The sequence below is a fragment of the Mustela erminea genome, chromosome 19 (genome assembly GCF_009829155.1).
Source record: "Mustela erminea isolate mMusErm1 chromosome 19, mMusErm1.Pri, whole genome shotgun sequence".
Classification (NCBI taxonomy): Eukaryota; Metazoa; Chordata; class Mammalia; order Carnivora; family Mustelidae; genus Mustela; species Mustela erminea.
In genome coordinates this window covers 3,041,162-3,057,367 of record NC_045632.1, presented here as the reverse complement: position 1 = coordinate 3,057,367, position 16,206 = coordinate 3,041,162, and the positions used below count along the sequence as shown (strand labels likewise).

The following is a 16,206-nucleotide window of genomic DNA, read 5'->3' as shown; positions in this document are numbered from 1 at the left end:
TCTCCTTCTCACTGACTGCGCTCCAGCCACCCCCACCTCTTCACTGTTTATTAGAGGTCCCACTCATTTCCACCTCAGGGCCTTTGCACTTGCTGTTCCCAACCTCCAGGTTGTTATGGCCCCGCCTTCTCTTGGCAATTTCCCTCTGCCCAAATGTTTTTTTGGGGTGGTCATTCTACACCCCACCCCATTCCCTGCACCCCAACAGTAGGAGTGGCCTCTACCCTCTCCTGAGTCCTCTATCTCAGGAATCCTTAACCCTTTCTAAGTGTTACGGGGCCCTATTCAAGATAAAGTTTTTCAATGCATAGAACCACATCCATCGGATTACAAAGGAAACCAATTATAATGAAACATACAACCGTTAAAAGAGAAAAATTTTAACAGCAAAAAAACCCTGTAAAATAACAATGACTTTACTACAAGGTATAAAAAAGAAACATCATTTTATTTAACTCACGACCTGGGATTTTATGTAGCTCTTGAAAGAACCAGGCAGATGTGGAGAGAAAGAGGGAGGGAGCGGGAGAGAGAGAAGGAAAGGTTGGTGAAGATCTCAGCGAGGCCTTTGCACAATTATTGGCTTGTTTGGGTTGTTTTTGCCTTTGCAGAGCCCGGTCGGTAGGCTTTGCTGGATTTTCACCTTCTTCTCAAAGGCTCCATCCCAGCCGGCGCGCTCAGCCCCCGCCTGGCCTCCAACCGCCCGGCCCCTCCCTTGTGCGGAGTTTCCAGCCGCCCAGCGGTCTCCACGGCAACGCAGAGGCAAGCTTTAGAGGCAAGCGGGTCCGCTCTGGGAGGGGAGTGTCCGGCTTGGGGAGCCGGCCGCACCTCTTCTGGGCTCCTTTTCCCTACTTTAGGCCTGATCCCCTACTCAGCTTCCCGGAAAAGCTACCCGTTTGAGGAATAGTTGGTTTATGGATCCAAGTCCAAAAACTCAAGACTTCCAAATGGAATGACCTCGCAGATGAGGTACATGCGTTCTGCAACTGGGAAAGGGGTGTGTGTGTGTGTGTGTGTGTGTGTGTGTGTGTGTGTGTGTGTCTGGGAGTGGGGCGGGGTGGGGAGGATTATCCTCGAAATGAAAACCTCAAACGTTCAACATTCTTACAAAAATTGCCAACCCCTGAGCAGTTCTGCTCTGAGTGTTTTAGATTACTCAGATCCCTGGCAGCAGAAAGCCTTCTCCAGCCGCCCCAGAACAAATGATAATCACGGTTCCCATTTTTATAGTGTTTAAAAGAGATGAAAAATCCAAAAAGAGTGGGGGAAGAAAGCAAAACGTGGCCCGGATCGCTCTACCCAGCTACACTTGCTTGTCACTTTAAAAAATAATACTAAACGGGCGTCTGGGTGGCCTGGGTCCAGATTCCAGAGTCTTGGCCTCCAGCCCCACCTTGGGCTCCTGGCTCAGCCGGGAGCCTGCTTCTCCCTCTCCCTCTGCCTGCCTGCCGCTCCCCCTTGAGCTCTCTCTGTCAAATAAATAAATAAAATAAAAAATAAGTAAAAAATACTAAAAGTGACTCACACCAGTTAAGAAAATGAAGTTCCAGAAAGGTATAAAGTGAAAAACAAGTCTCTCTCCCAGCCTCCAGCCTTTTCCCGTGAAGTAACCACAGGGAAATACATTCTGTGTTTTTTGCAGGGAAAAAAAAAAAAAAAAGCTTACATGTATAATTTTAGAATTTACCCCAGGGGATTTTTCACATTTTTATCATGGTGCTTACAACTTCCTAGTATTTTCTTATTTATTTATTTACTTTTTGTTTGTTTGTTGTCTCACTATTCAAATACTGGCCCCATGAGGGGAGGGACATCTGTCTGGTTTGGTCACTGCCCAATTCTCAGAACCTAGAACGGTGCGGGTAGGTGCTCAAAATAGTTGTTGAGTAAATGAACCAGGATTGCACTAGATCTATTACTGTAAATTTCGCTTTTTACACTGAATGGCTAGTCTTGAAGTCCTTTCCGCATCTGTGCAGGCAAATCAGTGTCGGTTTCCTTTTATCGTGACAATTTCCACCCTTCTTTGGGTATGCCCAAAAGCAGAGAGCATGATAATCCTGATAATAATTCACTTTGTTAATAAATAATACATTATATGTTAATAAAAAATTAAAAAGTAAAAAGAAATTCACTTTGATCAAGCTCCTACCTTCTCCCTGTCCCTGTGCAATTTTTCTTTTACTCCTTACAACCTCTCTCTCTTTTTTTTAAGATTTATTTATTTATTTGAGAGTTGGAGAGAGAGAGAGAGCATGCAGGGAACAGCAGAGGGATGGAGAATCTCCAGCAGACTCTTGGCTGAGCTTGGGGTGCTCAATTTCATGACCTTGAGATTATGACCCTGAGATCATGACCTGAGCAGAAAGCAAGAGTCTGATGCTTAACTGACTGAGCCACCCAAGTGCCCCACTCCTCACGACCCTTCTTAAGCAAGTATTCCCATTTTCCAGATGAGAAAAAATGAGGCCAAAAAAAGCCACACAGCTAGTAAGAGCTTTGAATCACTCAGGCCTTTATCTTCCCAATTGCCTATGGTGGCCAGGAGATGGGGAGCAAGTTGGTGAGCTTTCTCTGAAGATTTCTCTCCCAGGTGACCTTTGGTTTGTTTGCTTGCTTGTTTGTTTGTTTGTTTAAGATTTTATTTATTTATCTGACACAGAGAGAGAGCACAAGTAGGCAGAGCGGCAGGCAGAGAGAGAGGGAGAAGCAGGATCCTGCTGAGCAGGGAGCCTGATGCAGGGCTGGATCCCAGGATTTTGGGTTCCTGACCAGACCTTAAGGCAGACGCCGGCCTCCAGAACTGGCCACATAGTCAGGACACCCCTGCCTCCCACCTCTTCAACGCAAAATCTGGGGCTTTTTGGTGAGTCTGGAAGGAAAGTCAACAGAATAATTGTATATTTGAAAAATTGTTCTTTCATTCATTCATTCATGTGTCACATTTCTCTAAAGCAGTGATGCGCAAATCTGGTTGTATATCAGAATCACGGCGAGAGTTCTAGAAATCACAATTTCCCGAGTCCAACCTACCGGATCAGAACATCTTAGGACGTGGCGGGGCGGGGGCGGGGGTACAGCATTACAAAAATAATCTCCTCGAGTGATTCTGACGGAGGTGATGGTTGGTAGGGCTGGGCAGAGGTAAGGGAGGAATGTGGCCAGCTGGAAATACCACACAGCGCCTGCAAACCAGCCAGACTGGGAATTAGGGTTTCTCTACTTTTTAGCAGCATAGAGGGACCCTTAAAGCAGGGGAGGGGTGGGAATCTCAGATTCTCAGAGATCTTGTAAGAGTTTGGATAATGGCTCCCCCCAGATTTCAGGTTCGAATCTCTGGAATTTGAAAGTATTACTTTATTTGGGAAAGGATCTTTACAGGTATAATGAAGGGTTTGGGGATGAGGATGCCCTAGATTATCTTGGCAGGACAGCAGGAATGTCCTCAGAAGACAGAAGCAGAGAGAGATATACACAGACACAGAGGAGAAGCCATGAAGAATCAGAGGAGGCAGTGTGCCCACTGAGGCAGAGACTGGGGTGATGTGGCCATGAGCCAGAGGGCACCAGGAGCCATCAGAGGCTGGAAGAGGCAAGGGGCCTCCCCTAGAGCCTTCAGAGGGAGCTCAGCCTTGCCAGCCCCTTGATTTCTGACTTCTAGCCTCGAGGGAATAAAGTGCTGTTGTTCTGAGTTGCCTAGTTTCTAGTGAGTTGCGACAGCAGGCACAGGGAACAAATCTAGACACCCCCCGCCCCCCGCCAAGTGTGTCTGCTAATCCCCCTGGACTCCAATGAGGAAAGTTCCAAATTAAAACATCTAAGTTTTAGCCGGTCACCTTGTCTCCCAAGAATCATTATCCGCAAAACAAATTACTGTGCTGTCTCCTGATCCCCCAGGCTCAGGTATGGGTGATGAGAACCTTAGAAGGGTTTTCAAGGGTCCACAGCCCCTGCCTGCAGAGCTTCTCTCCGCTGCCCAGCCTCACCCCAGGGTGATCCAGAGGTTAGATGTCTCTGTTTTCAGGAGTCTATGAAACCTTTGGCATTATATACCTAATTTTCCCATAAAGATGCCTCTTTTTGTGTATTCGTGACTGTCCTCAGCAATCCCTGCTAATATCAACCCATTTCACAGATGAGGGGATTGAGGCATGGAAATGAAGTAATTCCCCCAGGCAGCCCACCTCCCAACCACCCCACTCTTGTTTTCATTTTTTAAAAAACATCATTTCTATTGGAAGTATAATTTACGTCTTATGCAATGTACTCTTCTTAATGTCCCATGTGGTAAATTTGATTGATTGATCGATTGATTGATTTGAGAGAGAGAGAGAGCATGCACAGTGGGGAGGAACAGAAGGAGAGAGAGAATCTTAAGCAGCTTCTAGGCCCAGTGCAAGTCTGACACAGGGCTCGATCTCATCACCCTGAGGTCATGACATGAGCCAAAACCAAGGGTCGGATGCTTCAAGTGGCTGAGCCACCCAGGCACTCCTCGTCTTATAAGTTTTAACATCATCATCACCACAATCAAGACAGAGAAGGCTTCTATCACCCCCCAAAGTTCCCTTGTGCCCTTTGTGGCCATCCCCTCTGCTTACCTACCCCCAGCTATGGATCTGCTTTCTGTCCCTTAGAGGATGCTGCTTTGGAGTTTTCTAGAAAAAGAATCACTGAGTATGTGTCCTGTTTGGCCTCTTGCCCTTGAGGTAAGGATTTCGAGACTTGCCTATGTGGCTGTACACATCCGTAGTTCATTCTTTTTGTTGCTGTGTGACGGTCTGTGGGTGTGAATCTACCATAGTTTCTCTCTTCACCTGTTGGTAGAGATCTGGGTTGTTCCACGATGGGGTACTTATGAATAATACTTTAGATAATATGTTTATATTTTTAAAAGATTTTATTTAGGGGCTGCCTGGGTGGCTCAGTGGGTTAAGCCTCTGCCTTCAGCTCCAGGTCATGATCTCAGGGTCCTGGGATCTAGTCCCACATCGGGCTCTCTGCTAGGCAGGGAGCCTGCTTCCTCCTCTCTCTCTCTCTCTCTCCTCTCTCTACTTGTAATCTCTCTCTGTCAAATAAATAAAATCTTTAAAAAAAAAGATAAAGATTTTATTATTTGAGGGGCACCTGGATGACTTAGGCATTAGGCATCTACCTTGGGCTCAAGTCATGATCCTGTGGTCCTGGGATGGGGTCCGCATCAGGCTCCCTGCTCTGCAGGAAGACTTTTTCTCCCTTCCCCACCTCCCCCTGCTTGTGCTCCTCTCTTGCTGTGTCTCTCTCTGTCAAATAAATAAAGATTTTATTTATTTGAGAGAGAAAAAGAGAGCGCCTGCGTGCGCACCAGTGGGGAGTAGGGGCAGAGGAAGAGGGAGAAGCCAACTTCCTGCTGAGCCAGAAGCCCAGTGCCAATGCAGGGTGTGGGGGGTCTTGATCAAAGGACCCTGAGATCATGACCTGAGCTGAAGTCATGCGCTTAACAAACTGAGCCACCCGGGTGCCCCTCCAGAGCTCATATTTATAGTGCACGGTATACCCTGACTTTGCTGCAAAGAAACTGTGGCATGGGATGTGTTAGTCCGGCTCTACAGATGAGGAAACAGGCCAGAAAAGTAGAGTCACCTCCCTGAGAGCACACCACCAGCTGGTGGCAGAGTTAAGACTTGAACCCAGGTCTGTCGGCAAAGCTCTGGGTCCTTGGGCGCTCTCTCCATCGTGTACCCTGTTGATACTCAGGCCCAGCTTGGATGCTGTCTCCCAAGGGGGGTACTCACCGCTTTGCCCAGGTTCCAAGACAGCCCTTTGCCAGAACACAGAGAACATACTGTCTTCTGAGGAAGCTGAGCCCACATTTAGTTCAGGAATGTGAGATCTAAAACCAGGCTAACATGCTCTTTGTCCATGCAAAACACAGTCAGCTGGACCCAGGACCCCAGTGACCAACGCTTAATGTCTGCCTTCCTCTTAGCCATTGTGCCACATCATTCATATGTCAGAATGGGGATACTCCTCCCCACAGCTGGTGAAATAGGTTATTGCTATTCCCGTTTTACAAATCAGCAAGAAGACACAGGCTCAATGGCTCTCCCAGGCTCATTGTGCTTTGGGGAAGTGGAGGAGTCAGAATTCGAACCCAGGCCACACGTCCAACACTATTCTTCACCTCCAAACCTCCATACACCAGGCAGAGGCCTCTGCTGCTTTATTTGGCGGGTTGCCTAGTGAGCAAGTCAATTAGAGGAGTTTCAGATTCAGTTCCCGTGTTCATGTCATAGATATTTATCTGTATTCTGCTTATTACTGTAATGACCGAGTCTTTTATTTTCCATATTCTGATGCATGGGTATCTGTAGCCTGGCTGACCTTTGAGGGACTGCCCCTCCCAGGTTCAGACAATTCCAAGAGAAAGTAAACACTGCCTGCCCTTGAACATGTTCTTCAAATGCAAACCAACCAGTCCAGAGCCCACACCTCCAGCCCTCACATTCTGGCACCATCCACCTGCCCTATGCATCCCAGGGCCAGGTCCCAGACAACTAGGGACAGCCCCTAAACCCCAGCATCTGCTGAAATTATTCATTTATTTTACACACACAGAGAGAGAGAGGGTACAAGTAGGGGGAGCAGCAGAGGGAGAGGGAGAAACAGGCTCCCTGCTGAGCGGGGAGCCAGAAGTGGGCCTCCATCCCAGGACCCCGGAAACATGATCTGAGCTGAAGGCAGATGCTTAACCAATTGAGCCACCCAGGCACCCCTGAAATTATTCAAACTAGCCAATCATAAGTCTGCTTACCCTGCCTCACTCATTTCTTCCTGCAGAAACCATAGTAAAAGCTTTTGCCCAGGGTTCCCTCTCTCCTCCCTCCTAACCAATGGCAGATGGTTTTCTCCTGTGGCACCCCATGGTGTAACATGTCCCATTTTCTTGGGCTCTGTGAACATAACAAACTCTCTTTTCAATGACAGTCATCCCCTGATCTCTTGGCCTTACCATCCCTAAATAAAAATAAAACCTACCTTAAAACAATCACACATGTATGTGAATTTTTGGAGTACCTACTGTGTGCCAGGCACAGTGTTGGGCTGCAGGGATACTATGAGACAGACCCAGCACTGCTTCCTGGGAGCTCATAGTCTTACAAGGAGGAGTGGCATTAAACAAAGATCTCTACAAATAAATTAATCACCATTGAGAGACATACCAAGCCAGAAAAATACAGGGGAGCTATAAGGAGATAAAAGGGGGAGGGGATAATTCATCCTGTGGTGGCACGGAAGACTTCCTAGAAAAAGAGACCTAAGGGGTAAGAATCAGGGGGAGTCATGTAAGAGCATCCCAGGCAGAGGCAACAACAGGGACAAAAGTTCTGGGGTGGAGAGGAGCATGTCTTGGGATGGCTAGAGTGTCGTGAGATGGGGTGCTGAGGCAGGCAGGGTTTGATGGGCTCTACAGATGTTGAACTTTCTTCTGAAGGGGGATGGAGTCAGTAGAGGAGTGACTAAACAGACCGATTTGTCATTGTAGAGGGATCCAGCAGTCGCCAGAAAGCAGAGGGAGCCCAGCAGCCCAAGCGCAGAGGAGAAATACCCGGACCTCTCTCTCCTCCCGCCCTCTGATTCCTGCCGCTGCCTCCCATTGGCTGATCCAGACCGGAAGTCATCTGGCAAAGGCGCTTTGGTAATGCAGTGCACGGACGAGGCCTCCCGGGTTGCGGAGCAGGATAGAGAAGCACAGAGAGGCAATCTGGGAACCCAGGGAGAAACACCAGCGTCAGCCCTATGGGAATCACATATAGGTTGGCCTCTCAGCGGTTCCCGGCCCTCCTTCAGAATCCCTGGTCCTCACCGAGGACTGTTGGAGGAACGCAGACTGTCCTCAGATAGCCCTGGACTGCGGTCCTTCTTGAGCTTTCCTGGGTGGTTTTAGGCAGGCCACTTAACCTTTCTGAGCTTCCTTTTCCTTATCCATAGAGTGAAATGAAGATCATCGTGGTAGTACGTCTCATAATCGCTAATCTTTAATGAAATTCAACTAACTCAGAAAGCTTTGCATCACCCCATCTCTCCAGAAAAGTGAGGGAAAAAAATTTAGAGGCAAGATCTAGACTAATATGAGGCTCTTTATAGTCTGAATTTATTTCCTTTCATGTCAATATCCTATATTTCCCTACAGAATACTAATGGGCTTGATTATGGGAATTACCCAAACCTGTCCATGGGGTGAATTACGCGGTATAAGATACAGTTACTGTACCAGTTTCCTGAGATCCCAAACTTCCTGAATTCTTTTTTTTTTTTTTTAAGTTTAAGTATTCCCTACACCCAATGTGGGGCTCGAACACACAACCTTAAGGTCAAGAGTCACATGCTCTTCCAACTGAGCCAGCCAAGTGCCCCCCAAACTCTGAATTCTGAAGTGCATCTGACCTGGAGGTTTTGGATAAGGTGTTGTGGACCCACAGTGCCAAACCTTGGTGGTTGGGAAGATTCCACAAATTAATGAGTACAAAAGATTGTGCACAGTGCTTGGAGCACAGAAGAGCTGTTATTTATTATTTTATTCCAGATAAACAATTTCGCCTTCTCCATCAGTCACTGGGACCCACTGGGATAGAAGATCCCAGTGTGTTTTGTATTTTATTGGCCATGAGATCTGATGCTACCCCTTAAAACAATAATACAGCCCTAGAAAACTTCAGGCAATCATGGAAGCAGTTTTTACAATGTTTGTTTGTTTCTTTGTTTTTTACCAGATAGATTATTTTTCCCTTTTTAAAAAAAAGATTTATTAATTTGAGAGAAAGAGAGCATGCACGAGTGAGGGAAGTGGCAGAGGAGGAGGGATAGAATCTCAAGCAGACTCCCCACTGAGCACAGAGTCCAGTATGGGGCTTGATCCTGTGACCCTGAGATTATGACTTGAGGTGAAATCATGAACCAGATGTTTAACAGCCTGAGCTACCCAGGCACTCCTAGATTATTTTTCCAGATTAGATCTAGTGTGGATTCCCCCAACATATCAAAAAGCATACTGTGATTTCATTCACATACATTTATTTTGCAAGTTCCTATTTGTACAATAGAGCGTCAACCACAAAGAACAGTGAAGAGTTTGAGTGGAACCCTGTCTTGAGAAATGGGGCTTCACCAGACCAACTGTGGGTGTCTCCTAGCCTGCACATCCAATTTATCTGGGAATTTCCACTTAGGATTTGCTGTGTGCCAGCCAGGTCTTGACTCATACAGATAACCGGCTTCAAATGGTAGCCAATTGACACAACTGCTTGTTGCTATGTTGCTATGTCAGGAAACTTCCAGAAAACCTCGAGAAGGGGTAGGAGATTGGGTTTTAGGGGCAACAATGAACACTGAATCACACTCATGTTGTGTATCACACATATGGATGTTGTGCGGGAAACACCCCAAACCCACAATATGCACAAATTCAGTCTCTATGCTGCAATAGACAATAAGGAATGTCACACTGTCCTTTGTTATGATACAAGTACTGTGCCTTCATGGGAGAATGGCATGCAACAAGCTAATGTGCCTGAGGTCTAATTCAAGCCCAGACTCTGAGGAAACAGCGAACACAGTAACATAATACACTGCGAGTGAGGTTACCCGGCTGGAAACTTACAAGGGAGAGAAAGGTCAATAGAGCACTATGACCACAGATGCACTTGCAAGAACAGTAAATATATATGCAGGGATGGCAGGAAAAGCTTCATCCCGACCATTGCACAAAAGAAAAGGATGGTGAGGCTGATGATTCAGAGCCAGCTGAGGGAGATTACAGAAATCAGAGTCTTCCAGATTTTTAGGGTGTCATCGCCTGTGAACTCTAAAAATTCCTTCTGTCTTGATGCTTGCTGGGAATGCAATGACCTAAAAGGGATTTCTGACTGCCTGAGTGTGGGTTCCTTGCCTGCACCTTGGCTGCCAAGGTTGGGGGGGGGTGCATAGGCTCTGTTCGGTGTGGGAGCTCAGGGGGTAGCCTCACAGAAATAAGAACAGGGGTTGGATGCCGGAATTCACAGACGTGACTGATGCCCACCACAGTAATATGTTGGGGGGGTCTCCATTATCACACTTTGGTAGGTGAGAATCAGAGTGGCATGCATGTAAATTACATTTTTTTTTTTAAACCAAAGAAATTCAGCCCAAACCTTTGCAAATCCCTGAACTAGTGGAAGTTTGCAAATTCGCAGACTGGATGTCCCTGAATAAGAGCTCTATCTACCTATGGACGTTTGGATTTTACCAATTCTTTTTTTGTCTGTTTGTTTTTGTTGTTCTTCATGGGGGACTCCAAGTTAATGTTGTTAATGGGTAACTCTTGAGGGTGACCTCCTAATTATTTACCTCCTTTTGGACCATTTCCTGAAAGTCTTGCCTTTTGTTCTTTAGAGTGGGGTGTCCCCTGCGCCTAAGTTGGAGCTTCTGGAATGGAATTTGGGGAGACCCATATCCTAACCCCTGGGGCCAGTCGGAGCAGAAGAGTCCCATGTGTGACCATCCCTTGTAAAGGAGACCAAGTGTGTACAGGACAGCCACAGCTTTTGACAGTCAAATACAGAGCGCTGGGCTCCTCAGGTGTGGCCAGCAGGCAACTCACTTGGTCAGGCATAGTTTCTGCAAAACAGGGTGGTCCACTCTGGATGAGAGTTACCTTCAAGGTCCATGCTTTTAAAAGACAAAAAACAAAACAAAACAAAACAAAAACAAAAACAAAATCCAAAAAAACAAAAAACGGGTCTAGACTTTGCAATGGCAGGATCTCCAGCAGGGTCCAAAGCTAGAAGGGTCTGTGTCTCTTCCTGGCAACACGTACTCAACAAGAGGGGCTGTCCCTGACAGCAGGACTCAGGGGGTTGCGGAGAGGAGATAGTGGCTTTTCTCCAGAGCAGGGATCTCCCCGACGTGGTCCTCTGGCTTGGCTTTTCCTCAACTCTGCCAAGAGACCTTCTCCAAATCCTTGGAGTCACAGACCCTGTTTCTCCTCTTCTGTTTCCTGCAAACACCTGCTCATGCAGGGGGTGAAGGGGGGGACACACAACATGACAACCTGCGGTCTTCATGGCAACAGTCCAGATGATGCGGAGCTCAGCTAGGACTGTGGGACTGCGACCTCTCAGCTGGTCCCTTGGGGTCTCCAGGTTGTTCAGCGTTGTTTGCTGGTGGTCACTCAAAAGTTACCCTCACCCACTCAGATAATGCTCACACACACACTCAGGTGTTGCCCCCACAGCTACACGTGACCCACAACTACTCAAATGCTACTCGCTCTAACTCATATATTACGTTCATACTCAGATGCTGCCCACACATGCAAATGGGACCGTGCTCCCTTATGTACTCAGGTAACTCAGATGTTCCTCGCACCTGCTCAGATATTAATCCGAGTGCCACAAGGGCGAAATTTGGGTCTGTTTGTCCCCTGCAGTTTGCCCAGTGCCTGAAACCATGCCTGGTACACTGTGGGCACTCAGAAAATGTTTGTTGAATGACTTAGTGATCCACACCCAATCAGATATTACCCACATCTACTCAAACAGTCCCTATGCCCACTCAGAGGTGCCCCAGTAACTCACATGTTCCCCAGTCTCTACGAGTGCCATGAAGGCAGGGATCTGTGTTGGATTTGCTCCCTTCTCCCAGCTCCTAGAAGCACCTGGGGGACAGGAGGTGTGTGATAGATAGCCATAGAATGAATGAATGAATGAATGGCCCATGCTCAACCAGGCATTACCCCCATCACTCAGATGTACCCCACAAGTTAACTCAGATCCAAATGCCCCCCTTACTCACACTAGTCAGATGTTGCCCACGATCACGCAGATGATGCCCATTCTCATTCACAGTGGCCCACACACTGGAGTCCTACTCCCCACCTCCCCCACATTCTCCACACTCAATCCACTTCCCCAGACCAATTCAAAGCCTACCTCCGCCCCTTCCCCTCATCACCCACACCCACTCAGAGGGCCCCTCTCACCCTCCCTGCCTCACCTCACAGCTTCTTGTCAGATGCATGGTGCCGTCGACGGGTTTTCTTGTGTTTTCGCTTGCCTCTCTTGTCATCTCCAGCCTTGCTCTGCTTCTCTACGGAGTCCAGAGCTGGCGCCCCGTCAGTGCCCGCTGGGGCCCCGGCCCCCAGCTTCTCCCCGGGCCCAGGTGCCCGGCACTTTCTGGCAGGAAGCTCTCGGGGGCCCGGCACTGTTGGGCATAGCTCCTGCCTCAGGACCCGGGCCACGTCCTCCACCGTCCTGCCCTCGCTTTGCAGGAAAAGGTTCAACTTGGTCAGGAATTCAATGTCCTGCTTCCGGGGCATGTAGACCACTCTCCACATGCCGCCCTTGCCCTTGAACTCCCTGGGGATCACGGCGTAATTGATGTCTTCCTCCAGCCTGATGATGGCTGCCTTGGATCTGTCTTCTTCCAGAAAGGCCTTCCCGGCCACTTCGAACTTGCCCAGAGGCTTCAGAGGGACCCGTATGATCTCTTCAAACTCCTCATGGTTGCAGTCTTCCGGTATTCCCAGGATCATCAGGGACTTGTAACTGTCCACCTCGAGCGCCTTGCACCCGTGCTCCAACAGAGCGATGTCTTTGACCCCGAAGAGCATCTTGCCCAGCTCCCGGAGGCAGCAGTATGCCTGCTTGTGCACACTTGAGCTGCCTCGGGAATGCACGAAATTATCCAGGATGCCACGATCCCTTCCCAAAGGCTCAGTAAGAGGGAGGCCTCAAGGGCCCGATTTATCCCTCTAGCGGAGGATGCCCCTGGCCCAGCCCGCAGGGCTGCGGTGTCCAGCTCTCTGTAACCTCCCCCGAGAAGGCTCTTGGGAATTCCCAGGGACTTACGCACAGTGAAACAGAGGTGGCGTCTGCCAGCAGGCTCTTGGGTCCCGAGTCTGGGCAAGGCTGCACCAAGGAGGGTATAAAGATGCACTTCCCCTTTCTTGGTGGTCTCCAGAGGTCTCACCCGTCCTGGCAGCCTCAGCAAATCTGGGATGGCGGGTCTATCTCCCTGGGGCTGCTGCTACCGGGGTGTCGTGGATGGGGGCTCAGAAAGCAGGGTGGCTGGTCACTCGCGGCTGGCCCTGGGGCTGCCCTCAGTGCCCTGTGGCCCCGGCGAAGACAAGGATGTGGCCGCTGCACTTGCTCCAGCAGTGACGTCACCGCCTCCTTCCGCTGCTCTGCGGCCAGAAGTCTCCATGGCAACCGCTGGAGCATCGCCCCTGCCATTGGCCGGGGCCAGCCGCATTGAAATCCGAGTCCAGGGGGTCACTCAGAGGTGAGGGGTCAGCCACCTGCCTTCAAAAGCACCCTCCCTTCTCCTTTGAGAAAATGGCTGATTCCAGGGGAGAGGGGACAGAGGAGATACAAGTAGAGCCTGGAACATCTTTGGGCGGGGGTGCGAGGCGGGCGGACAGAGAGTAAGGAAATGCTCAAAGAATAATGAGAACAGGTGGAAGGACAGAGAGCCAGCTTGAAGGGCTCCCACTGGCCAAATCTGGGACAGTTTGAGCCTCAGTGTTAAAACTGAGATCATAAACTTCTTGATAAAATAAAAATCCATGAGTCTGTGGAAGAATGTGGGCTCTACGTTGTCTGACATAGAACTTATGAACCAAAGGGAACAAGAGTCTCTTTACCTTGGAATGTCCTTGTTTGTAGGACACACCCAACAGCATTCAGGGCACCATGCTGACAATTTTCTTGGAAAATGTTTCAGGAGGGAAAAGAGTTCTTTGTACTGTACTTGCAACTTTCCTGTAAGTCTGTGGTTTTTTTTTTTTCAAATATATTTTTAAAAAAGAAAAAAGAAATAATCTGCGCATGTGATCACCTTCACAATGTCCTTTTCTCCCCTCCCTGCCCCAGTAATAAAAGCCATCAAGTTAAAGTTGGATCGACATCCTCCGAACTCCCAGCTTCAGAGTGGGTCAAAGAATGGCCGGAACTAATCAGCATAATCCCACCCCCATCACAGTGATTGGTTCAGAAATGGTCACCTAGGTAACCCAGGTCTAAGCCAATCAGTGTATTTCATCTCCCTGCTCAGAGATTGGTGAAGGGTGGATACCTGATCTCAGACCAATTAGAAAGAAGCTCCGGATATTTGAGGCTAAATTAGGAGGAATATACTCTTTCCTCCCAGATGTGAAAGAATAAATACGGGAGCTGCAAGAGGTCATCTTGAAACCACGCGAGAAAGCATTCTGAGGGTGAATTCCACCTCCAGAGGAAAGCAGAGCTGAGACAATCAATCACAGAGGAACCAAGTCATTGTCCTGAGGTCATCACACCCTTCTGGGATCCATCCATGCCTGAAACCTATCCCTCTGCAACTTTCTTTTTCTTTTCTTTTCTTTCTTTCTTTCTTTTTTTTTTTTTTAAGATTTTTTTATCTATTTGACAGAGAGAGAGAGAGGTGTCACAAGTAGGCAGAGAGAGAGGAGGAAGCAGGTTCGCTGCTGAGCAGAGAGCCCGATGCTGGGCTCGATCGCAGGACCTTTGGATCATGATCTGAGCCTAAGGCAGAGGCTTTAACCCACTGAGCCAACCAGGTGCCCCCCACTTTTTTTCATTTTTAAAGTGAAATACAACATGTATTATGAGAAGTGAACAAGTTATAAGGGAAAATCTGTAAACTGAACACGTCGTGTAACCAGCACCCAAATCCGATAAACAAACACCATCAGCATTCCCGGAAGGGTGTCCTCTGCTCTCTCCAAGTCACTCTATCCTGTCAAGGGTAGCCGCATTCCTGACTTTCAACGGCACAGATGCATTTTTTCTAGTTTTTATTTTACATAAATAGAATCACATATTATGTTGTCCGCGTTTCTCGCTGACATATACGTCCGTATCTGTTCTTTATAAACCTGGCCAGGTGCTAAGTTGTAGCAGATACAACGAGTTTCTCGAAGTAGTCGTTATCGTTTTATCCTCCCCTCGACGCGCTTGAGAGTTCCAGTTCCTTCACGCGACCTCAGGTCGGTCCTCACTGACCCTAGCTATTGCCAGAATTTTCCACTTTGACAGTTCGGCTGTATATCTCTTTGTATTGTCTCCTGACTATAATCTCGTGTTTTTAATATGGAAGTTCCTATTGGCCATGACATTGAGGATTCTTTTTCAGGGCATGTTGGCCATTTGGATGTTTTGTGAAGTCTGTTAAAGTCTTTCGGTTTTTTATTTTTTACTTTTTCAAGTCTTTTCACTTTAAAAAAAATCAGATTGTCACCTTTTCCTTATTGATCTGTAATTAATATAAACTACATATTGTCTAGATTGTTTTAAGCTGCTCTGACTTGGATTTTCTATAACTTATATCCAAAAGGCAGCTTCCTTAACAAGGAAAGACAGATATTTACTGCAAACAACATTCTACTTTTTTTTTCATGTCTTATAATTGTCATGGCCGTGACTATATTATATTACATAGACACAATGTTGGGCTAGCATTTATGATGAAATGTCCTTCTCTCTCTCTCTCTCTCCTAAATTTCAAAGACCCTCCTGTAACTCTCAACGTATTTCCTCCTCTGAATCATCCTGGGGGCTGATGGGACAACTAGAATGTGTGAACTTGAGGGCAGTACTGGCAGGGACCTGGGGGTGACCCAGGATGTGAAAAGTCCTTTAACTGAAACTCCAAATTTGGCCTCTGCAGGAGACCCTACACCTAGCACCTCACCATGGCATCCCCATCCATCTAAGAGTGGCTGCACTGAATGATCGATATGTTTCCTCCATGAGAACGCAGGGCAGCATGTGATGATAGAATGACCTTCGACTGTGTCTTGGGGACTGTCCGTGGTTAGTTGGAGGGAATTATTTAGGTCAGAGGCCACCAACTGCAAGCCTAAACACGGAAAATTATACTCCAGATCAGTTAAAAAAAAAAAAAAAGACTTTAAAGACTTTTTAAAGACTTTTTTTTTAAAAAGACTTTATTTATTTTTTTAAAGACTTTATTTATTTATTTATTTATTTATTTAAAGTTGTGCACACAAGAGAGCAAGAGAGAGGGAACATGAGCATGAGCAGTGGGGAGGTGGGACAGAGGGAGAGGGAGAAGCAGGCTCCTTGCTGAGCAGGGAATCTGTTGCAGGGCTGGATCCCAGGACCCTGAGATCATGACCTGAGCCAAAGGCAGACACTTAACCAAATGAGCCACCCAGGCACCCCTAAT

At 47.7% G+C, this 16,206-nt stretch overlaps 1 protein-coding gene and 1 long non-coding RNA gene across 5 annotated transcripts; one reads left to right on the top strand and one right to left on the bottom strand.

Moving 5' to 3' along the window:
• The first annotated feature begins 589 nt into the window (after positions 1 to 589).
• LOC116579704 lies at positions 590 to 12,534 on the top strand. 3 transcript variants are annotated; one of them, XR_004281382.1, is made up of 4 exons: positions 590 to 969; positions 4,638 to 4,709; positions 7,526 to 7,678; positions 12,446 to 12,534. It is a non-coding gene; the product is annotated as an uncharacterized LOC116579704 (long non-coding RNA). The 3 variants fall into 3 exon arrangements; XR_004281384.1 differs by lacking the exon at positions 590 to 969 and adding an exon at positions 2,679 to 2,866; XR_004281383.1 differs by lacking the exon at positions 4,638 to 4,709.
• On the bottom strand, positions 10,290 to 13,743 carry LOC116579703 (paraneoplastic antigen-like protein 8C). 2 transcript variants are annotated; one of them, XM_032325349.1, is made up of 2 exons: positions 12,013 to 13,743; positions 10,290 to 10,635 (listed from the first exon to the last, which is right to left on the bottom strand). In XM_032325349.1, the coding sequence occupies exon 1, from the start codon at positions 12,626 to 12,628 to the stop codon at positions 12,014 to 12,016; it is 615 nt and encodes a 204-aa protein (XP_032181240.1). In that variant the 5' UTR covers positions 12,629 to 13,743; the 3' UTR covers positions 10,290 to 10,635; position 12,013. The 2 variants fall into 2 exon arrangements, with proteins under 2 accessions (XP_032181240.1, XP_032181239.1); XM_032325348.1 differs by having other exon boundaries at positions 10,290 to 11,024; positions 12,013 to 13,742.
• Between the last annotated feature and the right edge of the window lie 2,463 nt (positions 13,744 to 16,206).